The sequence below is a fragment of the Macaca fascicularis genome, chromosome 11 (assembly GCF_037993035.2).
Source record: "Macaca fascicularis isolate 582-1 chromosome 11, T2T-MFA8v1.1".
NCBI classification, from domain to species: Eukaryota; Metazoa; Chordata; class Mammalia; order Primates; family Cercopithecidae; genus Macaca; species Macaca fascicularis.
In genome coordinates this window covers 8,863,272-8,890,436 of record NC_088385.1, presented here as the reverse complement: position 1 = coordinate 8,890,436, position 27,165 = coordinate 8,863,272, and the positions used below count along the sequence as shown (strand labels likewise).

Sequence of the window (27,165 nt, the reverse complement as noted above, 5' to 3'; positions counted from 1 at the left end):
GAAAATTGCAGAGTTACAATAACTTTTTTTTTTTTGAGATGAAGTTTTGCTCCTATTGTCCAGGCTGGAGTGCCATGGCACCATCTCAGCTCACAGCAACTTCCCTCTCCTGGATTCAAGTGATTCTCCCACCTCAGCGTCCGAAGTAGCTGGGACTACTGATGCCTGCCACCACACCCGGCTAATTTTTGTATTTTTAGTAGAGATGGGGTTTTGCCATGTTGGCCAGGCTGGTTTCCAATGCCTGACCTCGTGATCCGCCCGCCTCAGCTTCCTGAAATGGTGTACAGGCTTGAGCCACCGCACCTGGTTTTTTTTAATTATTATTTTTTCTTTCCTATGGTGCTAGAAAAAAAATTTCTGACTCATGGTTCAGCTTTGGATTTGTCAGATTGTACTCTAACTAAAGGCTTTTTAATACTCAAGGACTGAATTATTATTTATACCAAATTCTAAGATCTCCTGGAGAGTTCGGAAGACTAAACCATCAAACCGCATTGTCAAAAATTGTCCTGTTTTTGCTTCCTGAAAAATATGAGGAAAAAAAAATGTCCTGACCTTGGATACTAGTGTTGCCAAGGTATTTCTGACTTCCTCTTTCCCACTCTACCCTCAGGGGATCTTTGACCCAATATAAAAAGGGATTTCTGTTGAACCCCTGATAAGTCTAGCCCGCATGGGAAGGAGGAATATCTAAGAATGCGTTCCAAAGTTTAGCAAACAAAAATAGAACGTTGCTCTGGAACAGATGTTACTGACCCCGAAGACAGTCGCCTCCTCAATTTCTCAGTAGGTGTTAGAGAAGGAGGAAGAAGAACGTGTGGGTGGAGCTGAAGAAAGTGAAGTGGTGATGATGTTCCTGGGGAGAGAAAAGTCCAGCACCTATGACAATTCTCTTATCTTGACCTTAGGTGTCGCCTCAGTTAGCTGATGTGGGATAAAATAAAGCTGTTGACCCTAATCATACAGCATCCAAAGAGTGAATTATCTAAATAGTGAGTTATCCCGGCCGGGCGCGGTGGCTCAAGCCTGTAATCCTAGCACTTTGGGAGACCGAGACGGGCGGATCATGAGGTCAGGAAATCGAGACCATCCTGGCTAACACGGTGAAACCCTGTCTCTACTAAAAAATACAAAAAACTAGCCGGGCGAGGTGGCGGGCGCCTGTAGTCCCAGCTACTCGGGAGGCTGAGGCAGGAGAATGGCGTGAACCCGGGAGGCGGAGCTTGCAGTGAGCTGAGATCTGGCCACTGCACTCCAGCCTGGGCGACACAGCGAGACTCCGTATCAAAAAAAAAAAAAAAATTGTTCAGGGTCAGTTACAGATCAAACTGCTTGTTCTATTCTTCCCCCCTCCCCTTCAACTACTGCACTTGACTAGTATTAAAAGCTTTTTACAAAAATAAATAAATATTATACTTAAAATATGACAGGACATCAGAGTATTTCAGTTACTGTAAAGGGATTGGAGGAAGAGGGAGTAAGAGGTCCCAGCCTCCAGGAGTAAATGAGTTTAATTATGTGAAAGAAAGAGCTCAAACTTGTGGCACACAGTGTGATGTTGAAAAGGAAATTCAGATTTAAGAAAGCGTTTGTGGGCCGAGTGTGGTGGCTCACGCCTGTAATCCCAGCACTTTGGGAGGCCGAGACAGGCGGATCACGAGGTCAGCAAATCGAGACCATCCTGGCTAACATGGTAAAACCCCGTCTCTACCAAAAATACAAAAAATTAGTCGGGCGTGGTGGTGGGCGCCTGTAGTCCCAGCTACTCCGGAGGCTGAGGCAGGAAAGTGGCGTGAACCCGGGAGGCGGAGCATACAGTGAGCTGAGATCACCCCACTGCACTCCAGCCTGGGAGACAGAGCAAGACTACATCTCAAAAAAAAAAAGAAAAAGAAAGCATTTGTGGGTTTTTTTGTTTGGTTGGTTTTGGGTTTTTTTGTTTGTCTGTTTTTTGAGACTGAGACGTGCTCTTGTCACCCAGGCCGGAGTGCAATGGCATGATCTTGGCTCACTGCAACCTGCGACTCTTGGGTTCCAGCGATTCTCCCCACTCAGCCTATCCAGTAGCTGGGATTACAGGCGCTGGCCACCATGCCCAGCTAATTTTTGTATTTTTAGTAGAGACAGGGGTTTTGCCATGTTGGCCAGGATGGTCTGGAATTCCTGACCTCGTGATCTGCCCTCCTCAGCCTCCCAAAGTGCTGGAATTACAGGCGCTACTGCTCCCAGCCCTGTTTTTTGTTTGTTTGTTTGTTTTGGTTTGGTTTTTTGTTTGTTTGTTTGTTTGTTTGTTTTTTGAGACGGAGGCTGGCTCTGTCGCCCAGGCTGGAGTGCAGTGGCGCGATCTCGGCTCACTGCAAGCTCTGCCTCCCGGGTTCACGCCATTCTCCTGCCTCAGCCTCCCGAGTAGCTGGGACTACAGGCGCCCACAACCGCGCCCGGCTAATTTTTTGTATTTTAGTAGAGACGGGGTTTCACCGTGGTCTCGATCTCCTGACCTTGTGATCCGCCCGCCTCGCCTCCCAAAGTGCTGGGATTACAGGCGTGAGCCACCGCGCCCGGCTGTTTTGTTTTGTTTTAGACGAACTCTCACTCTGTTGACAGGGCTAGAGTGCAGTGGCACAGTCTTGGCTCACTGCAACCTCTGCCTCCCGGGTTCAAGCAATTCTGCCTCAGCGTCCCAAGTAGCTGGGATTACAGGTTTATGCCACCATGGCCGGCTAATTTTTGTATTTTTAGTGGAGACAGGGTTTCACCATGTTGGCTAGGCTGGGCTCAAACTGTTGACCTCAGGTGATCCACCCGCCTTAGCCTCCCACAGTGCTGGGATTACAGGCATGAGCCACTGCTCCTAGCTAAGAAAGCATTTGTTAAGGGTACTAGTTTTGTTTTGGTTTTTTTTTTTAATTTGAATTGAGAAACAACCCCCATATGGTGAACAAGTCTGAAGTAAATATTGTTTTTTTGAGATAGCCTCACTCATCACCCAGGCTGGAGTGCAGTGGCTGGATCTCGGCTCACTGCAGCCTCTGCCTCCTGGGTTCAAGTTATTCTCCATCCTCAGCTTCCCGAATAGCTGGGATTACAGGTGTGCGCCACTATGCCGAGCTAATTTTAGTATTTTTAGTAGAGATGGGGTTTCGCCATGTTGGCCAGGCTGGTCTTGAACCCCTGATCTCAAGTGATCCGCCTGCCTCGGCCTCCCAAAGTGCTGGGATTACAGGTGTGAGCCACCTCACCCAGCCCAGGCTGATAATTTTTAAAATAAGCTCTCTATTTTAGATTGATAGATGAATTAAGAAGATGGTACACAGAATTCTCATACTCCTCATACCTTGTTCTGTCATTGTTAATATTTACATAGGCATCGTACATTTGTCACAATTGATTAATCAATATTAATCTTTTTGTTTTTGAGACGAAGTCTTGCTCTGTTGCCAGACTGAAGTGCAGTGGTGCGATCTACGCTCACTGCAACCTCTGACTTCCTGGTTCAAGCGATTTTCCTGTCTCAGCCTGCCGAGTAGCTGGGATTACAGGCATGTGTCATCACGCCCAGCTCATTTTGCTGTTGTTGAGGCGGAATCTAGCTCTGTTGCCCAGGCAGGAGTACAATGGCCCAATCTCGGCTCACTGCAACCTCCCACTCCTGGATTCAAGGGATTCTCCTGCCTCAGCCTCCTGAGTAGCTGGGATGACAGGCACCCACCACCACTCCCAGCTAATTTTTGTATTTTTAGTAGAGACAGGGTTTCACTGTGTTGGACAGGCTGGTGTCGAACTCCTGACCTCGTGATCCACCTGCCTCGGCCTCCCAAAGTGCAGGGATTACAAGCATGAGCCACCATGTCCGGCCTATTTTTTTTTTTTTTTTTTTTTGAGACCCAGCTAATTTTTGTATTATTAGTAGAGACAGGGTTTCTCCATGTTGGCTAGTATGGTCTCGATTTCCTGACCTCATAATCCTTCCGCCTCGGCCTCCTAAAGTGTTGGGATTACAGGCGTGAGCCACCCCGCACGGCCTCAATAGTAATTTTTATGGAATTCTGTTATCAATATTGGTTAATATTGATTAATCAGCTTTTTTTTTTTTTTTTTTTGAGACAGAGTCTTGCTTTGTTGCCCAAGCTGACGTGCAGTGGTGTGATCTCGGCTCACTGTAACCTCCAGAAGTGATTCTCCTGCCTCAGCCTTGATATTTTTTGTTGTTATTGTTGTTTCTTTTTAAAAATTTTTATTTATTTATTTATTTTTGAGATGGAGTTTTGCTGTTGTTGCCCAGACTGGAGTGCAATGGCGCGATCTTGGCTCACCGCAACCTCTGCCTCCCGGGTTCAAGTTATTCTCCTGCCTCAGCCTCCTAAGTAGTTGGGATTACAGGCATGTGCCACCACGCTTGGCTAATTTTGTATTTTTAGTAGAGACGGGGTTTCTCCATGTTGGTCAGAATGTCTTGAACTCCCAACGTCAGTGATCCACCCGCCTCGCCTCCCAAAGTGCTGGGATTATAGGTGTGAGCCACCATGCCCAGGCTGTTGTTTCTTATTTTTTTGGAGATGTCACTCTGAGGCCCAGGCTGGAGTGCAGTGGTGCCATTTTGGGTCACTGCAACCTCCACCTTCCAGGTTCAAATGATTCTCCTGTCTCTGCCTCCCTAGTAGCTGGGATTACAGGCAGGAGCCACAACGTCTGGCTAATTGTTTATATTTTTAGTAGAGATGAGGTTTCACCATGTTGGCCAGGCTGGTCTTGAACTCTTGGGCTCAAGTGTTCCTCCTGCTTTGCCCTTCCAAAGTGTTGGGATTACAGGCATGAGCCACTGTGCCTGGCCTAAAAACTTGTTCTTATATTTTTGTGTATTTATTTTTTGAGACAGAGTTTCACTCTTGTTGCCCAGGCTGGAGTACAGTGGCATGATCTTGGCTCACTGCAACCTCCACCTCCCGGGTTCAAGCGATTCTCCTGCCTTAGCCTCCCAAGCAGCTGGGATTACAGGCACCCGCCAGCACGCCTGGCTTTTTTTTTTTTTTTCATTTTCAGTAGAGATGTAGTTTCGCTATGTTGGGCAGGCTGGCCTTGAACTCCTGACCTCAGTTGATCCACCCTGCTTGGCCTCCCAAAGTGCTGAGATTACAGGCGTGAGCCATGGCACTCGGCCTCTTTTTTTGTTTTTGGGACAGGGCCTTGCTCTGTCATCCAGGCTGGAGTGCAACTTTTTTTTTTTTTTTTTTTTTTTTTGCAGAGTTGAGGTCTTGCTAGGTTTTCCAGGCTGTCTGAAACTCCTGGACTCAAGCTGAGGCAGACGTTAAAATAATAATAATAAGTACTGCATTTATTCACTCCAAGAAAAGAGCTAAGGCCTAGAATGTGGCAAGGCAAGGGTTAAAAAGAAAAGAAGAACAAGTTTTCCTCTGTTAGCAGCTCACTTCAAGGACAGTTATAAGATAACACTGTCCGAAAAGCCAAGGCCAAAGGAATGGGCTCTAGATAACCCTGCCTTCTAGGGCAAGGTTGAGGAAATAAAAGAAAGACAAATTCTTTTCTTTTTTTTTTTTGAGACGGAGTCTTGCTGTGTTGCCCAGGCTGGAGTGTAGTGGCACAATCTCAGCTCACTGCAAGCTCCACCTCCCAGGTTCACGCCATTCTCCTGCTTCAGCCTCCTGAGTAGCTGGGACTACAGGCGCCCACCACCTCGCTCGGCTAATTTATTTGTATTTTTAGTAGAGACAGGGGTTTCACCGTGTTAGCCCAGATGGTCTCGATCTCCTGACCTCGTGATCCACCCGCCTTGGTCTCCGAAAGTTCTGGGATTACAGGCGTCAGCCACCGTGCCCGGCCGAGAAAGATAAATTCTTCTTACTGACACTCCTTTCCTTGGTCTCTTAAGCATGACTATGTTTTACAAATGTCTGTATTTAGCCAGTTCTTGTTTTCCTTTCCAAATATCTACAAGACCACCAGCTAAGCAAGGCCGTAAGTTATACACTATATGATTAACTGCATTTGTTTTGCTTTTGTAAGCCTATTTATTTATTTATTTATTTATTTATTTATTTATTTATTTATTTTTGAGACGGAGTCTTGCTCTGTCACCCAGGCTGGAGTGCTGTGGCTGGATCTCAGCTCACTGCAAGCTCCGCCTCCCGGGTTCCCGCCATTCTCCTGCCTCAGCCTCCCGAGTAGCTGGGACTACCGGCTACTTTTTTGTATTTTTTAGTAGAGACGGGGTTTCACCGTGTTAGCCAGGATGGTCTCGATCTCCTGACCTTGTGATCCGCCTGTCTCGGCCTCCCAAAGTGCTGGGATTACAGGCTTGAGCCACCGCGCCCGGCTGTAAGGCTATTTATAAAAACTCCCGCTCTGTCTTTGTTCAAAGCTTAGCTTTTTGGACTTGAATCCACTGAGCCGGTGTGTACCTTACATGAACAATCCTCTTTTATTGCCCTGTACTGGTCTCTCTATTCCTCAGTTTGCCGCAACAAAGTGATCCTCCTGCCTAGGCCTCCCAAAGTATTGTGAATACAGATGTGAGGCTCCATGTCTCGGCTAGAAATGTTTAAAATAGGAGTTATCCATGGTTCCAAGTAAATTCTCAAATCCTTAAATGTGCTGTGCTCTAATCTGTCTTTATTCCTACTTAGTGTTACTGGGAACTGTAAGGTATTGGGAATTGATTTTTTTTCCTTTTTTTTTTTTTTTTTTAGACGGAGTCTCTATCTGGAGTACAGCGGCAGGGTCTCGGCTTACTGCAACCTCCAACTCCCTGGTTCAAGTGATTCTTCTGCCTCAGTCTCCCGAGTAGCTGGAATTACAGGCATGTGCCACCATGCCCAGCTAATTTTTGCATTTTTATTAGCGACGGGGTTTCACCGTGTTGGCCAGGATGGTCTCAATCTCCTGACTTTGTAATCCGCCCACCTTGGCCTCCCAAAGTGCTAGGATTATGACCCTGAGCCACCCTGCCTGGCCCAATTTCCATATTAATACATTCATTTTACTTGAGAAAGATATTTAACTATGTTTTTATTTTTTTCTGGTAAGATGTTTGCAAGAGTACAAATATTCATCCACAGTATATACTTTAACCGTCTAAAAATCTTTATAACTGGCTGGGCAGGGTGGCTCATGCCTATAATCCTAGCAGTTTGGGAGGCCTAGGTGGGTAGATCACTTGACGTTAGGAGTTCAAGACCAGCCTGGCCAACATGGTGAAACTCTGTCTCTACTAAAAATACAAAAATTTGCTAGGCATGGTGGTGGGTGCCTGTAGTCCCAGCTACTCGGAAGGCTGAGGCAGGAGAGTCGCTTGAACCCAGGGCTGGGTGCAGTGGCTGACACCTGTGATCCCAGCACTTTGGGAGGCTGAGGCGGGTAGATTACCTGAGGTCAGGAGTTTGACACCAGCCTGGCCAACATGGTGAAACCCCGTCTGTATTAAAAATACAAAACTTAGCCAGGTGTGGTGGCTGCCACCTGTACTCCCAGCAACCTGGGAGGCTGAGGCAAGAGGATTCCTTGAACCCAAGAGGCAGAGGTTGCAATGAGCCAAGATCACACCATTTCACTCCAGCTTGGGCAATAAGAGCAAAACTCTGTCTCAAAAAAAAAAAAAAAACCAATAAGTCCGGGCGCGGTGGCTCACACCTGTAATCCCAGCACTTTGGGAGGCTGAGGCAGGCAGATCATGAGCTCAGGAGTTCGAGACCAGCCTGACCAACATAGTGAAGCCCCTTGTCTACTAAAAATACAAAAATTAGCTGGGCATGATGTCATGTGCCTGTAATCCCAGCTACTCGGAAGGCTGATGCAGGAGAATTGCTTGAACCCGGAGATGGAGGTTGTAGTGAGGTGAGATGGCGCCACTGCACTCCAGCTTGGGCAACTGAGTGAGACTTCATCTCTAAATAAATAAATATAAGTTAAAACAAAAATTTAAAACATTTTTTTGCTGGGTGTGGTGACTCACGCCTGTAATCCTACCACTTTGGGAGGCCGAGTGGGGTGGATCACCTGAGGTCAGGAATTTCAGACCAGACTGGCCAACATGGTGAAACTCCACCTCTACTAAAAATACAAAAATTAGGCCGGGCGCGGTGGCTCAAGCCTGTAATCCCAGCACTTTGGGAGGCCGAGACGGGCGGATCACGAGGTCAGGAGATCGAGACCATCCTGGCTAACACGGTGAAACCCCATCTCTACTAAAAAAATACAAAAAACTAGCCGGGCGAGGTGGCGGGCGCCTGTAGTCCCAGCTACTCGGGAGGCTGAGGCAGGAGAATGGCGTAAACCCGGGAGGCGGAGCTTGCAGTGAGCTGAGATCCGGCCACTGCACTCCAGCCTGGGCAACAGAGCAAGACTCCGTCTCAAAAAAAAAAAAAAAAATACAAAAATTAGCTGGACGTGATGTCCCGTGCTTGTATTCCCAGCTACTCCAGAGGCTGAGGTGAGATAATCGCTTGAACTTGGAAGGTGGAGGTTGCAGTGAGCCAAGATTGCACCATTGCACTCTATCCTGGGCAACAAGAGTAAAACTCCATCTCAAAAAAAAAAATTTTTTTTTCGTACTCTCTCTCCTAAGCCCAGGAGGTTGAGGCTGCAGTGACCTATGATCATGCTGCTGTACTCCAGCCTAGGTAACAGAGCAAGACTTTGTCTCAACAAAATTTTAAAATATTATTCAGCTTTGGCCAGACATGGTGGCTCATGCCCATAATCTTAGCACTTTGGGAGACCGAGGCGGGTGGATCACCTGCGGTCAGGAGTTCAAGACCAGCCTGGCCAACATTGTAAAACCCTGCCTCTACTAAAAATACAAAAATTAGCCGAGTGGCATGTGCCTGTAATCCCAGCTCTTGCGAGGCTGAGGCTGGAGAATCGCTTGAATTCGGGAGGCGGATGTTGCCGTGAGCCGAGATTGCGCCACTGCACTACTGTCTGGGTGACAAAGCGAGACTCCGGATCAAAAAAAAAAAGAAAGAAAGGAAAGAAAAAATATTATTCGGCTTTAAAAAACAAGATCTTGCCATTCACAGCAGCATGGAGGATATCATGATAATTGAAATAAGCCAGACAGAAAAAGAATATATTACATGATCTCTCTCATATATGGGATATAGGAACAGATATAGGAACAGATATAAATACATCAGCCTCCTGAGTAGCTGGGATTACAGGTGTATGCCACCATACTCGCCTAATTTTTTTTTTCTTTGTACCCAGAACTTTCCTGGCATCAGTGAGTTTTAAAATTTTTTGACAGAGCTTAGGTCTCATTAAGTTGGCTGGGCTACCATTCATCTCTTCACGGACGTTTAGATTGTTTCCATATCTTGGCTATTGTGAATAATGCCGCAATGAATATGGGATGCAGTTATTTTTACAAGGGCTGGTTTCATTTCCTTTGGATATATACCCAGAAGTGGATCACAGGGTAGTTCTGTTTTAATTTTTTGAGGAATCTCCATACTGCTTTCCATAATGGCTGCACCAATTTACATTCCCACCAATGTAAACACTTCTTCTTTTCTCCACTTAGCACCAACACTTGATTTGGGTGGCTGGAAAGTCCAAGACCAAGGCCCCAGCAAATTCACTGTCTGGGGATGGCATGCTTCCTGGTTCACAGGTATCTGTATTCTTGCTGCATCCTCACAAGGAAAAAGTCCAGGAGAGAGCTCTCTGTTGTCTCTCTCTTTTTTTTTTTTTTTTTGAGATGGAGTTTTGCTCTATCACCCAGGCTGGAGTGCAATGGCACGATCTCGGCTCACTGCAACCTCCGCCTCCCAGGTTCAAGCCATTCTCCTGCCTCAACCTCCCAGGTAGCTGGAACTACAGGCATGCGCCAGCACGCCCGGCTAATTTTTTTTGTATTTTTAGGAGAGATGGGTTTCACAATGCTGGCCAGGCAGGTCTCAAACTCTTGACCTCAAATGATCTGCCCACCTCCGCCTCCCAAAGTGCTAGGATTACAGACATGAGCCACCGCACCCGGCTTAGCGTCTCTTTTTTTTTCTGAGACGAAGGCTTGCTCAGGCTGGAGTGCAGTGGCATGATCTCGGCTCAGTGCAACCTCCGCCTCCTGGGTTCAAGAGATTCTCCTGCCTCAGCCTCCAGATCACCTGGAATTACAGGCACGCACCATTGCACCCGGCTAATTTTTTGTATTTTTAGTAGAGACGGGGTTTTCCACCATGTTGGCCCGGCTGTTCTTGAACTCCTGACCTCAGGTAATCTGCCTGCCTTGGCCTCTCAAAGTGTTAGGATTACAGACTTGAGCCATGGAGCCTGGACCTGGTGTCTCTTTTAGAAGTATACTAATCTCATTTATGAGACATCACTCTTATTACCTAATCACATTCCAAAGGTCCTATATCCTATTACCATCACATTGGGGTTTAGGATTTCAACATATTAATATTGAGGGGGTAGAAACATTCAATTTGTAACAATAATTTAAAAAAAAAATTTTTTTTTTTGAAAGGGAGTCTCACTCTGTCACACAGGCTGGAGTGTAGTGGCATGATCTTGGCTGACTGCAATTTCTGCCTTCGAGATTCATGCAGTTCTCAGGCCTCATTCTCCCAAGTAGCTGGGATTACAGGCATGCATCACCATGCCTCGCTAATTTTTGTATTTTTAGTAAAAATGGGGTTTTGCCATGTTGCCCAGGCTGGTCTTGAACTCCTAGCCTCAGGTAATCCACCTGCCTTGGCCTCCCAAAGTAACTATATATACATATATATATACACATATATATACACACATATATATACACATATATATATACATATATATATATATATATATATTTTTTTTTTTTTTGAGATGGAATCTTGCTCTGTGGCCTAGGCTGGAGTACAGAGGCATGATCTCAGCTCACTGCAACCTCCATCTCCTGGGTTCAAGCGATTCTCCTGCCTCAGCCTCTGCAGTAGCTGGGATTACAGGCGCCCCCCACCATGCCCGGTTAATTTTTGTCTTTTCAGTAGAGACGGGGTTTCACCATGTTGGCTAGGCTGGTCTCGAACTCTTGACCTCATGATCCACCTGCCTCGGCCTCCCAAAGTGCTGGGATTACAGGCGTGAGCCACCGTGCCCGGCCCACAGTAACAATATTCTTAATGCAGTGTTTGAGGAAGAGGGGCCATGGACTGCATAAGATAAATTTTTGGCCCAGCGCCATGGTCCATGCCTGTAATCCCAGCACTTTGGGACAGTGAGGTGGGTGGATCATTTCAGATCAGGAGATTGAGATCAGCCTGGCCAACATGGTGAAACCCTGCCTCTACTAAAAATACAAAAATTACCCTGGATTCGTGGCAGATGCTTGTAGTCTCAGCTACTTGGGAGGCTGAGGCAGGAGAATAGCTTAAACCCAGGAGGTAGAGGTTGCAATGATCCAGGATCACACCACTGCACTCCAGCCTGGGGGACAGAGCAAGACTGTCTCAAAAAAAAAAAAAGAAAAGAAATTTTCATAGTAGACTATGTAAAAGGAAACCATCCCGTGAAGAAAATATTTTCTTTTTTCTTTTTTTTTTTTTTTTTTTTTTGAGACGGAGTCACGCTCTGTCGCCCAGGCTCTGGAGTGCGGTGGTGCAATCTCTGCTCACTGCAAGCTCCACCTCCTAGGTTCAGGCCATTCTCCTGCCTCAGCCTTCCAAGTAGCTGGGACTACAGGTGCCCGCCACCACGCCCAACTAATTTTTTTGTATTTTTAGTAGGGACGAGGTTTCACTGTGTTAGCCAGGATGGTCTCGATCTCCTGACTTTATGATCCGCCTGCCTCGGCCTCCCAAAATTCTGGGATTATGGGCGTTAGCCACTGTGGGGCCTGTAATCCCAGCTACTTGGGAGGCTTAGGCGGGAGAATCTCTTGGACCTGGGGAGCAGAGGTTGCAGTGAGCCAAAATCATGCCACTGCACTCCAGCCTGGGAGACAGAGTGAGACTCCATCTCAAAAAAGAAAAAAAAAATTTAGATTCCCCACAACATAATGAAATGTTCAAACGCTATTGAATTATACACTTTAAAGGGGTGAATTTTATATATTTGAATTATATCTCAATAAAGCTCTTTTTAAAGTTAGATTTCAGGCAGGGAGTGGTGGCTCACGCCTATAAACCCAGCACTTTGGGAGGCCAAGTTGAAAGGATTGCTTGAACCCAGGAGTTCAAGATCAGCCCGGGCAACATGATGAGACTTTGTCTCTGAATAAACAAACAAACAAAAAAACCAACAGGCATAGTGGCTTGTGCCCATGGTACCAGCTACTGGGGAGGCTGAGGTGGGAGGATCGCTTGAGTCCAGGAGTTTGAGGCCACAGTGAGCTGTGTTTGTGCCACTGCACTCCAGTCTGGGCAACAGAGCAAGACTTTGTCTTAAAAACAAACAAACAAATGAAAAGGCTGGGCACACGGGCTCATGCTTGTAATCTCAGCACTTTGGGAAGTCGAGGAGGGAGGATCACCTGAGGTCAGCACTTTGAGACCAGCCTGGCTAACATGGTGAAACCCCATCTCTACTAAAAATACAAAATTAGCTAGGCATGGTGGAAGGCTCCTGTAATCCCAGCTACTTGGGAGGCTGAGGCAGGAGAATTGCTTGAACCCGGGAGGGGGAGGTTACAGTGAGCCGAGATCACGCCATTGCACTCCAGTCTAGGCAACAAGATCAAAACTCCATCTCAGAAAAAAACAAAACAAAACAAAAAAACTAGTATTTATGTATAAAGTGCAAAGGAATGAGATATAACATTCATATACATTTCAAGACATGCAATACAGTATTATATATTGCTTTAGGAGGCATGCAGGCATAGTAAAATATTAAGTGTGTGGAAATGCTAAATGCAAAACGCAAGGTAAGTTTATTCTTATGGGAAGAGGGATGTTGTCAGGGAAGTATAAATAGAAGGCTTTGGCTGGGCGTGTAATTCCAGCACTTTGGGAGGCTGAGGCAGGTGGATCACCTGAAGTCGGGAGTTCAAGACCAACCTGGCCAACATGGCAAAACCCCGTTTCTACTAAAAATGCAAAAATTAGCCAGGCGTGGTGCCAGGTGCCTGTAATTCCAGCTACTCGGAGGCTGAGGCAGGGAAAATTGCTTGCACCCGAAAGTTGGAGGTTGTGGTTAGCTGAGATTGCGCCATTGCACTGCAGCCTGGGTGACAGAGCAAGACTGTCTCCAAAAAAAAAAAAAAAAATCAACTTTCCCGGAGCATAATCAGGTTTATAGAGAAATGCCATGTTTGGAGGGGATGGTTATTTTATTTTATGTATTTATTTTGATACGAAGTTTCTTTCTTGTTGTTCACACTGGAGTGCAATGGCATGATTTCAGCTCACTGCAACCTCTGCCTCCCAGGTTCAAGCAATTGTCCTGCCTCAGACTCCTAAGTAGCTGGGATAACAGGCATGCGCTACCACACCCAGCTAATCTTGTATTTTTAGTAGAGATGGGGCTTCACCATGTTGGTCAGGCTGGTCTGGAACTCCTGACCTCAAGTTATCTTCCTGCCTCGTCCTCTCAAAGTGATGGGATTACAGGCGTGAGCCACCGTACCAGGCGTGGAAGGGATATTTAGAGATATATTGACAAACTGCAGAATGTTCTGAACTCATTAGCTTCTACAATGGATTTCCCTTTCAGTCTCAAGACATTTCCAGAGGTTGGTAATTTATTTATTTACTTTTTTTCTGAAATAAAATCAACGTCCACTGTAAAAATTTAAAACCACAGTAGTATAAAAATAGGATATATTGCCGGGCGCGGTGGCTCAAGCCTGTAATCCCAGCACTTTGGGAGGCCGAGACGGGCGGATCACGAGGTCGGGAGATCGAGACCATCCTGGCTAACACGGTGAAACACCGTCTCTACTAAAAAAATACAAAAAACTAGCCGGGCGAGGTGGTGGGCGCCTGTAGTCCCAGCTACTCAGGAGGCTGAGGCAGGAGAATGGCGTGAACCCGGGAGGCGGAGCTTGCAGTGAGCTGAGATCCAGCCACTGCACTCCAGCCTGGGCGACAGAGCGAGACTCCATCTCAAAAAAAAAAAAAAAAAAAAAAAGGATATATAGGAACTTCTTTGCACTCCTCTCATTTAGTTCTACTCCACGGAATTAATGATTGTTAATATTTTCTTGTTTATCCTTTCAGAACTCCATTTATTGGTGAGAATGGTTTTATATAAAATGTCTTAGTCAGTCAGGAAGCTGAGGCAGGAGAATTGCTTGTACCCGGGAGACGGCAGTTGCAGTGAGTTGAGATCCAGCCACTGCACTCCAGCCTCTGCAACCGAGTGAGACTCTGTTTCAAAAAAAGAAAAGAAAAAAGAAAAAACATCTTAGCCAGGCACAATGGCTCATGCGAGTAATCACAGCACTTCCGGAGGCCAAGGTGGGAGGATCCCTTGAGGGCAGGAGTTCGAGACCAGCCTTGGTAACTCGTAGAGACCCCGTCTGTAAAAAAAATGTAAAGAAAAGCTTCACAACACAGTCTACTTATTTAATATACATCAAAATATGTTAAATCTGGAAAGCAATTTTTATTGAAGGGCAAGGTAATCTTTCCAACATACATTTTAAAATTTCATAGGGGTAAGAAAGTTGTAGAGGCAGAAATGGTGCAAGACCATTAGAAACACCATCACACCAGCTGGGTATGGTAATATACACTTGCAATCCCAGCTACTCGGGAGGCTGAGGTAGGAAGATCCCTGTAACCCGGCAGTTTGAGACCAGCATGGGCGGCACAGTGAGACCCCCGTCTCTTAAAAGCAAACAAACAAAAAACAGCCGGGCGTCGTGGCTCATGTCTGTAATCCCAGCACTTTGGGAGGCCGAGGTGGGCGGATCATCTGAGGTCAGCAGTTCGAGACCAGCCTGACCAACATGGTGAAACCCCGTCTCTACTAAAAATACAAAATTGGCTGGGCGCAGTGGCTCATGCCTGTAATCCCAGCACTTTGGGAGGACGAGGTGGGCAGATCATGAGGTCAGGAGATCGAGACCATCCTGGCTAACACAGTAAAACCCTGTCTCTACTAAAAATACAAAACAAAACAAAAAAAATCAGCCAGGTGTGATGGCACGTGCCTGTAGTCCCAGCTACTCGGAAGTTGAGGCAGAATTACTTCAACCCTGGAGGCAGAGGTTGCAGTGAGCCAAGATTGCGCCATTGCACTCTAGCCTGGGTGACAGAGCAAAACTTGTCTCAAACAACAACAAAAACCAAAAAACTGTCACAGTGGGATTTTAACAGAGGACACTAAGAGCATCCAAACACTACTTATGAAACAAATTGATAGAGCCTAGACTATGTCTCAAGTTATAACTGAAAATATACAGCTTATGAAACTAAGAGATGAGAGTACAAATTCAGGCTCAGTCAGTAATTGTTATTTATTGATGAAATCACGTTATTTCCCAGCAATTTAGCTTCCTCATTTATAATTTAGAGTGATGATTGCTGGGAAATGCAGTCTCATGCATGTAGTCTTTCAATCCTGACCTGGCCTCATAAGAATAGACCGTGGGCCTGGAATACTTCTTTACCAAGAGATAAAAGAGCCCAGTCGGGTGCAGTGGCTCACGCCTGTAATCCCAGCACTTTGTGGGGCAGGTGGATCACTTGAGGCCAGGAGTACAAGACCAGCCTGGCCAACACAGTGAAACGTCATCTACACTAAAAATACAAAAATTAGCCCGGTTTAGTGGTACACATCTGTAGTCCCAGCTACTCAGGAGGCTGAGGCACGATAATTGCTTGAACCTGGGTGATGGAGGTTGCAGAGAGCTGAGATTGCACCACTGTTCTCCAGCCTGGGTGACAGAGCAAGACCCTGTCACAAATTTCAAAACAAGAGGCCGGGCATGGTGGCTCATGCCTCTAATCCCAGCACTTTGGGAAGCCCAGGCAGGCAGATCGCCTGAGGTTGGGGTTTGAGACCAGTATGGTCAGCATGGTGAAACACTGTCTCTATTAAAAATACAACAATTAGCTGGGCATGGTGGCAGGTGCTTGTAATCCCAGGTACTCAGGAAGCTCAGGCAGGAGAATCGCTTGAACCCAGGAGGTGGAGGTTGCAATGAGCCGAGATTGTGCCATTTCACTCCAGTTGGGCAACAGAGCAAGACTCCATCTCAAAAAAAAAAAAAAAAAAAAGAGAGAGAGAAAAGAAAAAAGAGCCCAAGTGACCTGTGCTGGTTTATTGCCTCTGTGAGACTGTCTTTCCCTGTGGCAAGCCCAATGCACCAGAGGGGTACGCATAGCCAATTTCCTGCACTGGCTGCCAGGAAGCTGATCCTGCTCTGTAAGTAAAGTGTTGCTCCACCCATGGCTTGATTGCATTGTTTTGCACAACTCTGATGGCGAGGTGCATTGAGTGGAAACATTTGGACTTTTTTTTTTTTTTTTTTTTGAGACGGAGTCTTGCTCAGTCGCCCAGGCTGGAGTGCGGTGGCAGCGATCTCTGCTCACTGCAAGCTCCTCCTCCTCCCGGGTTTACGCCATTCTCCTGCCTCAGCCTCCCAAGTAGCTGAGACTACAGGCACCCGCCACTATGGCTGGCTAATTTTTTTTATTTTTTAGTAGAGACGGGGTTTCACCATGTTAGCCAGGATGGTCTCGATCTCCTGACCTCGTGATCCGCCCATCTCCGCCTCCCAAAGTGCTGGGATTACAGGCGTGAGCCACCACGCCCGGCTGGACTTCTATTCTTGTTGGTTGGCACAGTGATGATCTTTGCAATCCTCCATGTGGTAGGAGTCATTCCCTTGGTGTTGGTAACCAGCGTTCAGTGTTCTGCTCTCCTGGGATTGACAACCGGAGGCACCATATTTTGCTTAATGATCAAGTGAGGCTGGGCGTGGTGGCTCACACCTGGAATCCCAGCACTTTGGGAGGCCAAGGCAGGCGGACCATCTCGGGTTAGGAGTTTGAGACTAGCCTGGCCAACATGGTCAAATCCGGTCTTTACTAAAAATGCAAAAATTAGCTAGGCATAGTAAAAATTAGCTGGTGCCTGTAACCCCAGCTACTCGGGAGACTGAGGCAAGAGAATTGCTTGAACCCAGGAGGTAGAGGTTGCAGTGAGCAGAGATCGTGCCATTGCACTCCAGCCTGGGTGACAGAGTGAGACTCTGTCTCAAAAAACAAACAAAAAACAATGATCAAGTGAGATAATATTTAAACATTTCTACATAAATATACACCATATATTAAAATTCTATATACAGTCTAGTGATGTTAAAAATGTTGATATTGGGCTGGGTGCAGTGGCTCACACCTGTAATTCCAGCACTTTGGGAGGCCAAGGCAGGTGGATCACCTGAGGCAGGGAGTTCGAGACCTGCCTGACCAACACAGAGAAACCCGGTCTCTACTAAAAACACAGTATTAGCCAGGCATGGTGGCACATGCCTGTAATCCCAGCTACTCAGGAGGCTGAGGCAGGAGAGTCGCTTGAACCCTGGAGGCGGAGGTTGCACTGAGCTGAGCTCTGCCATTATACTCCAGCCTGGGGCATCAAGAACGAAACTCTGTCTAAAAAAAAAAGAAAAACAACAACAATAAAAAGAAACAAACAAAAAGACTTGATATTGTCCTTAATTCCTTCCAAAACTCACGTGAGCTTCTGCCAATAACTAGAGCGGAAGGACAATCATCAGATATATTTAGCATCGAAGGAACAAAAAGGACAAAATTATTAATTCTGTACCGCAATCAATAAAAAGCTAATGTCTGTATTTGTACATTTGGTAATATGATTACGTGTTAAATGGTGGCATGTATATGTGAGTGTGTGCCTGTGTGTGTGTGCCTGTGTGTGTTTTGAGTGGAGTGAAAAATAAGGCAGTAAATGGTTTTTCTACCACTGGCTGGAACACGAAAAAGTTTATAGGCACACCCAACAACAATGGAAACACAAATCATCTCCGGAAGTCAATATATTCCTTCTACTTCCTGTTATTTTACAAGAAACACTTTCTTACCTAGTTTGTTTTTCCTTATGCTTTCTCTTGGACATTTCTCTATTGTATTTCTTCCTCTTTTTACAAAACCATTGACTTATCTGCAAAAAATGAGGTGAGGGAGGTGATTAATAAAGGAATAAGGATATTGGTCTATGTGAGTAACAGTACTATAGAAGTGACTTTGTCTATCAATGAAGAAATGTCTATTGTCGTCATACCTGTTTATGTGTCATGCCAAATTCAAACGAGAGTGATAGACTCTCTTGTATTGTGGGGCACCTGTTTAACTTAAACTTTGCCCAGAGAGTGTCCATGAGGGATTTGCTGACTAATCTACCCTTAGAATATTGTTTCTTATTTTCCCTTTTCCTTTTTTCCAGTTCATCTTCCAGCTCCTTTTCATTTTCCTCTTCTTTTTCTCGCTCTCTCTTTCCGCCTGCTTCTCCTCCTCCTTCTCTCCATTTCTGCTCTCCCTTTTGTTCATTTTCACTGTAATTTCCATTTGATTGTTCTGGATTTTGATCCCAAGGCATAGCTGGTTGTTTCTGTATAAAAAGATCTGTGGAATAAGATCAAGCTGCAGCTAAATTTGACTTTCAGATCATAGTCAACAATTTTTCATATAAGAATATTTTGATTTTCCTAAATTAGCAATGTTGTACATTGGTGGAAAACATAGAGCAAAGAAAAAGTAAACTTACCAAAACTTAGTGAAGATTTTCATAAATAGAACAGAAAATTAAAAATAATTTCCCAGGCCAGGCATGGTGGCTCATGCCAGTAATCCCAGCACTTTGGGAGGCTGAAGTGGATGGATCGCCTGAGGTCAGGAGTTCAAGACCAGCCTGGCCACAATGGTGAAACCCCATCTCTACTAAAAATACAAAATTAGCCAGGTGTGGTGGCGGGCAGCTGTAATTCCAACTACTTGGGAGGCTGAGGCAGAGAATTGCTTAAACCTGGGAGGCAGAGGTTGCAGTGAGCTGATATTGCACCATTGTACTCCAGCCTAGGTGACAGAGCCAGACTCCATCTCAAAAATAAATAAATAAAAATAGAAATACAAAAATTAGTCAGGTGTGGTGGTAAGTGCCTGTAATCCCAGCTATTCGGGGGGCTGAGGCAGGAGAATCACTTGAACCTGGGAGGAAGAGGTTGTAGTGAGCCGAGATTTTGCCATTGCATTCCAGCCTGGGCAACAGGAGCAAAACTGTGTCTCAAATAAATAAATAAATAAATAAATAAATAAATAAATAAATAATAGTTTCCTGCTGGGCACGGTGGCTCCTGCCTGTAATCCAAGCACTTTAGAGGCCAAGGCAGGTGGATTGCTTGAGTTCAGGAGTTTGAGACCAACCTTGGCAATATAGCAAGACCTCATCTCTACTAAAATAAAAAAATTAGCTGAGTATTGTGGCATTCACTTGTGGTCCCAGCTACATGGGACCACATGAGATGAGAGGTTTGTGTGAGCTCAGAAGGTTGAGGTTGCAGTGAGTTATGATCATGCCACTGCACTCCAGTCTGGGTGCCCGAGTGAGACTGTATCTCCAAAAAGGAAAGAAAGACAAAGGAAAGAAAGGAGCTATCTGTTGAAATTAATAAATTTCCTTGTGATATTAGTCAAAAATAAATGACATTGAAATGAATAAATCATGAGATGCAACAAATTTTGTTGCAGGAAGTCAGGGACCCTGAACGGAGGGACCGGCTAGAGCTGCAGCAGAGGAACATAAATTGTGAAGATTTCATGGACATTTTTCAGTTCCCAAATAATACTTTTATAATTTCTTATGCCTATCTTACTTTAATCTCTTAATCCTGTTATCTTTGTAAGCTGACGATGTACGTCACCTCAGGACCACTGTTGTGTTAACTGTACAAACTGATTATAAAACGTGTGTTTGAACAATAGAAATCAGTGCACCTTGAAAAAGAACAGAATAACAGCAATTTTCAGGGAACAAGGGAAGAAAACCATAAGGTCTTACTGCCTGTGGGGTCGGGCAAAATAAGAGTCATATTTTTCTTCTTGCAGAGAGCCTATAAACGGATGTGCAAGTAGGGAAGATATTGCTAAATTCTTTTCCTAGCAAGGAATATTAATAATACCCTGGGGAAGGAATGCATTCCTGGTGGGGGAGTCTATAAACAGCCACTCTGGGGGTGTCTATCTTATGTGGTTGAGATAAGGACTGAAATTCACCCTGGTCTCCTGAGTACCCTCAGGCTTACTAGGATTGGGAAACTCCACCCTGGTAGATTTGTGGTCAGACCGGTTCTCTGCTCTCGAACCCTGTTTTCTTTTGTTTAAGATGTTTATCAAGACAATATCTGCACAGGTGAACACAGACCCTTATCAGTAGTTCTGATTTTGCCCTTATCCTGTTTCCTCAAAAGCATGTGATCTTTGTTCTGCCTTTCGCCCTTTGAAGCATGTGATCTTTGTGACCTACTCCCTGTTCGTACACCCCTCCCCTTTTGAAATCCTTAATAAAAACTTGCTGGTTTTGTGGCTTAGGTGGGCATCATGGTCCTACAGATATGTGATGTCACCCCCGGAGGCCCAGCTGTAAAATTCCTCTTTGTACTCTTTCTCTTTATTTCTCAGCTGGCTGACACTTATAGAAAATAGAAAGAACCTACATTGAAATACTGGGGGCTGGTTCCCCCGATAAAATTTACAAAAAACTCCATAGTAAAATGATAATCAATAAAGCCAAAAGTTGGTTCTTTGATGAGATTAATAAAATCATCTGCAAAGACTGACCAAGTAAAAAGAATGCACGCATAAATAATATTACCATGAAGGAAATATAAGTTTATTGTACTTGAATGGACATACTTCTTTTTCTTTTTTTAAGATGGAGTCTTGCTCTGTTGCTCAGGCTAGAGTGCAGTGGCACAATCTCAGCTCACTGCAACCTCCCCCTCCCAGGTTCAAGTGATTCTCTTGCTTCAGCCTCCGGAGTAGCTGGGATTACAGGCACATGCCACCACGCCCACCTAATATTTGTATTTTCAGTAGAGATGGGGTTTCACCCTGTTGGCCAGGCTGGTCTTGAACTCCTGAGCTCATGATCTGCCTGCGTTGGCCTCCCAAAGTGCTGGCATAAGCCACCACATCCTGCCTAAATACACTTTTAAAATACTCAACTCAAAGGCCAGGCTGAGATGAACATTTTAGTACCTACTTTTTGGTGAATATATGTATGCATTTCTGTTGAGTGTATACTTAAGAGTGGAATCCTTGGATCATGGGATAGGCATATATTCTAATAAATATTGCCAAACAATTTATCAATTTGTACCCCATTGACAAATGTGTGAGAAGTTCTGAATGTTCCACATTCCCCAGGTTTGGCATTCACTTCCTTTTTTCTCCACACCGCAATTCCTATCTTTGTTTTAGCCATTCTAGTGGGCGCGAATTGGTATCTCATGTAGTTTAAATGTCAAGTTCCCTGATCAACAATTCAGTTGCACACCTTTTGACATGTTTATTGTTGACTGGAATATCCTCATTTGAGAAGTGCAGTATAGACCCTTTTAATGGCCCTTATTTGCCATTGACTTATCAACCCTTTACTAAAGGCCATACTGTCATGGTGAGGCTCCAGGTAACTCCAAGGTAAGCCTCATGCTTGGGGTGGGGGAGAACAATCTCTCCAAAATACCTTTGTGCTGTCCGTAGGGGCCTTACCCTAGATAGCACCAATGAGGCAGCAGAGGATGACCTTTATTACTCCAAATCCCAAAACCCTAGAAAGTCTTTTCCAGGAGGTGGAGAGAAGGACCACGGGGCTTTTCAACCAAAAAGACCCCCTGAGTCCGAATTAACTCTTTTTTCTTTTTCTTTTCTTTTCTTTGTTTTTTGAAACGTAATCTTGATCTGTTACCCAGGCTGGAATGCAATGGTGGAGTTCGGCTCACTGTAACCTCTGCCTCCTGGGTTCAAGCGATTCTCCTGTCTCAGCCTCCCAAGTAGCTGGGACTACAGGAGCCCACTACCACGCCCGCTAATTTTGGTATTTTTAGTAAAGACGAGGTTTCGCCATGTTGGCCAGCCTGGTCTAGAACTCCTGACCTCAAGTTATCCGCCCTCCTCGGCCTCCAAAAGTGCTGGGATTACAGGTGTGAGCCACCGTGCGCGGCCTTAAAGAACTCTTCACCGGATCTCGCCCTGGGCCTTCCCAGCCGAGCGGGCCCGCCCGCGGGAATAGCCGAGGCACTACCTCCCGGCCGCAGGCGGTGAGGGGCTCGGGTATCTTTCAATGTAGATACGCTCACACCCTCCTAACAGCGGCGCCAAGGGTGGTGGGGCCCAAAACTGTTTCCCCGTCAAGAGTTCCCCTGCCCCGGTCGCAGGAAGACGCCTGAGGGGGGCGCTCGGAGGGATCCCAAGCGGCCTCCAGGGCTGGACCTTGCGGTGCGCAGTTGAAAAGCCGGGAGGGGCCGGACCACCCCGAGCGCAGGTGGGTGCTTGTCTTGCTTACGGAGGGCGCCCGATGAACCGAGTCACGTTTTGCGACCACATTAACGGACCATTCAAAGTCGAATCCTAGGCTTTTCGAGGCAGTTAGTGGGTGCCAACGGCTGCGGGCGGGGCCGGCGGGAGCGCAGTGGGGCGGTCGCTGTTACTGCCCGGCGCGGCGGCGGCCTGGGGCCAGCGCAGAGGCGCAGCGGCCCGGGAGGTGAGCGCTGAGCGAAGCCGCGGGGCCCAACCGCAGTCACGGGGTCTGGGAGGTGGGTGCGCCGCGCCGTCCCTGAGGCCGGGGGCTGCGGGAATGAGGACCTGAACTGGGGTAGAGGTGGCTGAGCTGGAGTCGAGGTGGGCGGCTACTCGGAGGTGGGCCGGGCTAAGGGAGAAGTGTCCTGCGGCTCTGGGAAACTAGCCTTGGACCCTTGGAGAAGCGATTTGTGATTTACTGAGCACCTACTATGTCCTGGGCGCCACTCTAGGTGCTGGGATCCCATAGCAAACGAAGCCACCCCAGCCCTTGCCCTCCTAGACTGTATATGTATATATATAGACAAGACAAGAAAATGTATAGATATGTAACAAAATGCCGTAAATTTTCATGAATAAAAATGTAGTAGGGCTAAGGGAGTGGACTGTAAAGTTGGGAGTGGGGAAGGGGTCGGTCTGAGAGGCCTTTGTGAGGAAGTCTTTTGGCAGGAGACCTGAAATGAAGTGAGGGAGCCTTGGGAGCATTATCCAGGCGGAGGGAACTGGATTCCGGAGGCGGAACTTCCTTGGCCTTGAAAGATACCTACCAGGAGTTTAAGTGCTGTGCGGGTGGCTCAGCTTTGTAGATTTGTGCGAGATGAAAATTGGAATTGTCTTAGAAAATTATGGATCGATCATTCATTTATTCAGTGCTGGATTCATTCAGTGATTTATATCTGAAGCGTGAGAGAATGGGAGTAAGGCCAAGTGCCCTTGGCAAAATACTGTTACTAGTTTTGTCCCAGTTTAATACACAAACTAAATTTAGAATTTCCATTGATTTTTAAGAAGAGCTCATCTGAGTTAATTTTACATATAAGTAAACAGTACCTCACTTTTTTTTCTTTTTCTTTTCTTTTTTTTCCGTGCTCAGCCCTCTATTGGAGATTCTGCCTCCCCTGGGACTGATGTCCTCTTGAGCACACTCCCACGGTGGGTGGCTGCCCCGGGTGGGTGTGCGCTGGTGGCTCAACAGGGTGTAGGGTAGGGGTCTAGTGTCCTGTCCTCTGAGAGGGAACTTTGGTGAACTTACGTTTCGGTAGGGATGCACGTGAAGTGGTATTGGATCCCAGGACTCGGGGCCCCTTCCTCCTGGGGGCACACAGGTTCCCTTCCTCCTTGGGGAGCAGCCCAGGAATGGCTGTCTTGGAGTCTTCCCTTAGTGCCTCCAGGACCTGGAGTCCCATCTCTTCAAAAGGTCGTCTTTCCTTGGAGGGGTCAGAGACTCCTGCCCAGGGCTCTAGAGTCACGGTGAGAACACCTGCCTCAGTCTTGCACTGCACTTCTCTTGGCCTGATTTCTCCACTGGGAGCTGGGACCCGAAGCCCTCAAAGGGAGGATCCCCGGAGAGAGGGTCGTGGGCAGAGAGCTGGTACAGACCGCAGGGAGGGGTGACTGGCTGGGGGCCCAGAGCATCAGGAGGGCTGGGGTGGCCCAGTCATCTTTGTCCTTGGCGCCATGTTTGAGGATGCAGGTGAACTCCACCTAGTTGAACTTGCCTTTCTTATCAATGGGCGCCTCCCAGTACATCTCATCCACTTCCTCATCTGTGAAGCTGTCACCCATGGTGGTGAGCAGCTCCTGGAGGTGGTCCTCATGAATGAAACCTGAGGATTCCTCATTGAAGCAGGTGAAGGCGTTTTGGATCACATCCTGGGGCTCTGTTCCATTCAGCTTCTCCCCAAACATGGTGAGGGAAGTGGTGGAAGGTGATGGGCCCTGGGGCCTCCCTCATCATGCCCTGCAGGTATTTATGTTTGGGGTTCTTCCCCTGGGAGGCCAGCTTGTTGTGCTGTCCCCCTTGTCATTGAAGCCATCATGATTCTGGTCAATCATGTTGAAAGCCTCCTTAAACTCCTGGCTGTGGAACTGGTCGAACATCGTGAAGACATTGGATGTGGCCCGCTGTAGTCGCTTCTTGGTGGTCTTGACTTTGGTCCACTTGCTGGACATTTTGGCTTCAGGTGGGTGGGGCTTCACTGGGTGCTTGGAGCTGGGCTGACCATATGACTTTACTTTTTCCGAAAAGTATATTTATTTGAGTTAAAAGGCTTCTGAGGTTTTTTTGTTTGTTTGTTTGACTTTGTTTTTCCCAAGTGTGAATGATCTAGAAGATAAGAACTCTAGATACAGGAACAAAAAGAGTGAGGCACAGGGTGGGGAAGATAGCAGAGAGAAATGAAAATGAAATAAGGAGGCTGTGGAATAGTGGAAGGGACAGTCTGTCCTAATTCTCCTCCTCCTCCTAATAGGAAATAATACAGGTTCAACATAACGTATCTCAGCAGACCTTCAGAACTATCAATCCAAGTCAGGAGAGCTGGTAGAGGAGGAAACAGAGTCACATTTGATAACTGGTTAAGCAGAATCATGATTTCCAACTTCCCTGTGGCTCACTGAAGCAGTTTAGGCTAAGGTGATGCTATGAGGAGAGGTGGCTTGTTCTAAGTGTTTTAAATTTTATGTGGCAAGGTAAACCACAAATTACAGAATTTTATGACAGCAAGATTACCTAATCCAATCGTTGCTCATTTTGCAGATGGGGAAACTGCTAGTTGGTGACAGAGAAACAACTCAAAATATAGGAGAGACATTTTTGCCTTACCTTCAGCTGTCTCTCCCCAGAACCCTTATTTGATAAAATGCTTCTCAATGGCTTCTGAATGAGTAGAATCAGCTTTGTTGAGGATCCCAGAATTGAGTTAATCTAAAACATCATTAGTATTATATAAATTTTCACTTTCTTCCAGAAGTATTTATTGGAGTGTCCATTGGCAAGGGGGCTAAACCACAGCCTCTTCCCTCAAGGAGCTTAAGTAGATGGAGTAAATGAATAACTAGACAATTACAATTTACAGGAAGCAGTACCTTGGAGAGAAATTGGAGAGGGAGTCAATTCCTAGGATAGCAGAGAGATGGACAACAGACCGCATGTGAGTATTAAAACTGATGTCAGATATCAAATTGGTTGGTCAGGGTTATGTTGATAATCCCAATACCTCCCATCTGCCTAAACTTTTCTTGTCTTGATGTGTAATAGATGTAAGTGGTGGTGGGAGAGACTATTGCAGCCAGTAGACTTGGTACATTCCCAAAATCTTTTTATTCATAAGTAATTACTATTTGCCATTTGCAGCCTTTTGTGCTTTAATATTATCAAGAACAAGACGAATGATAAAATATTTATGATCAGCATTGTAATTGCAAACAGGCCTCAGTAATAATCATACGCAACTGGTTTTGAGGGAATTTCCTTGTAAAGAACCATGGCTATATACGTGTGAAGAGTAACGTAGAGTAATATATGAATGTACACAATAATAATAACTTTATAGAGCAGACCATAGAGTGTAACTGAGTCATTGTACTTGCATACTGTGATAAAGATCCAGAAAATGTATTCAGCAATATATGAGCCTTTGGATTGGGCTGGAGGATAGGATAGGCAGCATCTGGTATTTAAATTATATAATGCCTAATTTATCGCATGTGCTCACCTCTGGAAACACTTTCACTAAGCTTGTTTTCTGGGAACTCACTCACATCTTGAATGCCTTGCATCTCTGACTCTCAGATTTTTTCTGAACATTTTAGTAGTCACGCTTAGAGAGGCAGAGCATACTTAGTCAACACTTTTTTTTTGAGATGGAATTTCACTCTTGTTGCCCAGGCTGGAGTGCAATGGTGCAATCTCGGCTCACCACAACCTCCACCTCCCAGGTTCAAACGATTCTTCTGCCCCAGCCTCCCAAGTAGATGGGATTACAGGCATGAGCCACCACCACCGGCTAATTTTGTATTTTTAGTAGAGATGGAGTTTCTCCATGTTGATCAGGCTGGTCTCAAACTCCCGACCTCAGGTGATCCGCCCACCTTGGCCTCCCAAAGTGCTGGGATTACAGGCTTGAGCCAGTGAGCCCGGCATGCTGTTTTTGTATTTTTGTAGAAATAGGGTTTCACCATGTTGGCCAGACTATTCTTGAAATCCTGACCTCTGGTGATCCACCCGCCTCGCCCTCCCAAAATGCTGGGATTAGAGGCATGAGCCACTGTGCCTGACCAGACATATTCTTTTATTCAGGTATTTTTTCTCTAGCAAAACAATTTACAGGCTAATATGCAGCATTTTTCTGGGAAGATGTAGTAGTTCTTTATTTATATAGTTCATTTATTCACTGAACTATTTCTCAAGTAGCTATTATACTACAGGCACTGTTGGTGCCTGGGACTGCCCTGATAGAGAAGGAAGTGATAAATTCCAAGAAGAAAAATAAAGCAAGATAAGGGGATAGAAAATGTTGGAATGGGCAGGGAGGATTTTGATTATTCTAAATGCAGGCATACCTCAGAGATAGTGCAGGTTTGGTTCCAGACTACTGAAATAAAGCTAATATCCAATAAAGCGAGTCGCAGAAATATTTTGGCTTCCCAGTGCATATAAAAGTTATGTTTACGGCCG

General features: G+C 45.9%; 1 protein-coding gene and 1 pseudogene across 13 annotated transcripts in view; one reads left to right on the top strand and one right to left on the bottom strand.

The window, feature by feature from the left end:
• Positions 1–14,148: 14,148 nt before the first annotated feature.
• On the bottom strand, positions 14,149–24,659 carry LOC102116230 (myosin regulatory light chain 2, smooth muscle major isoform pseudogene; annotated as a pseudogene).
• LOC102116612 (solute carrier family 2, facilitated glucose transporter member 3) overlaps positions 22,380–27,165 on the top strand; it is a 57,265-nt gene continuing 52,479 nt past the window's right edge. For 4 of the 13 annotated variants that reach the window (XM_074005851.1, XM_065523678.2, XM_005570029.5 and 1 more), the window contains exons 1-2: positions 22,445–22,671; positions 25,565–25,639. In XM_074005851.1, the coding sequence (XP_073861952.1) occupies positions 25,622–25,639 (18 nt within the window). In that variant the 5' untranslated portion in view covers positions 22,445–22,671; positions 25,565–25,621. Of the gene's footprint in view, positions 22,724–25,266; positions 25,640–27,165 lie in introns of those variants that run through there. The other 9 variants (XM_065523677.2, XM_015430325.4, XM_065523681.2 and 6 more) reach the window with 5 other exon arrangements.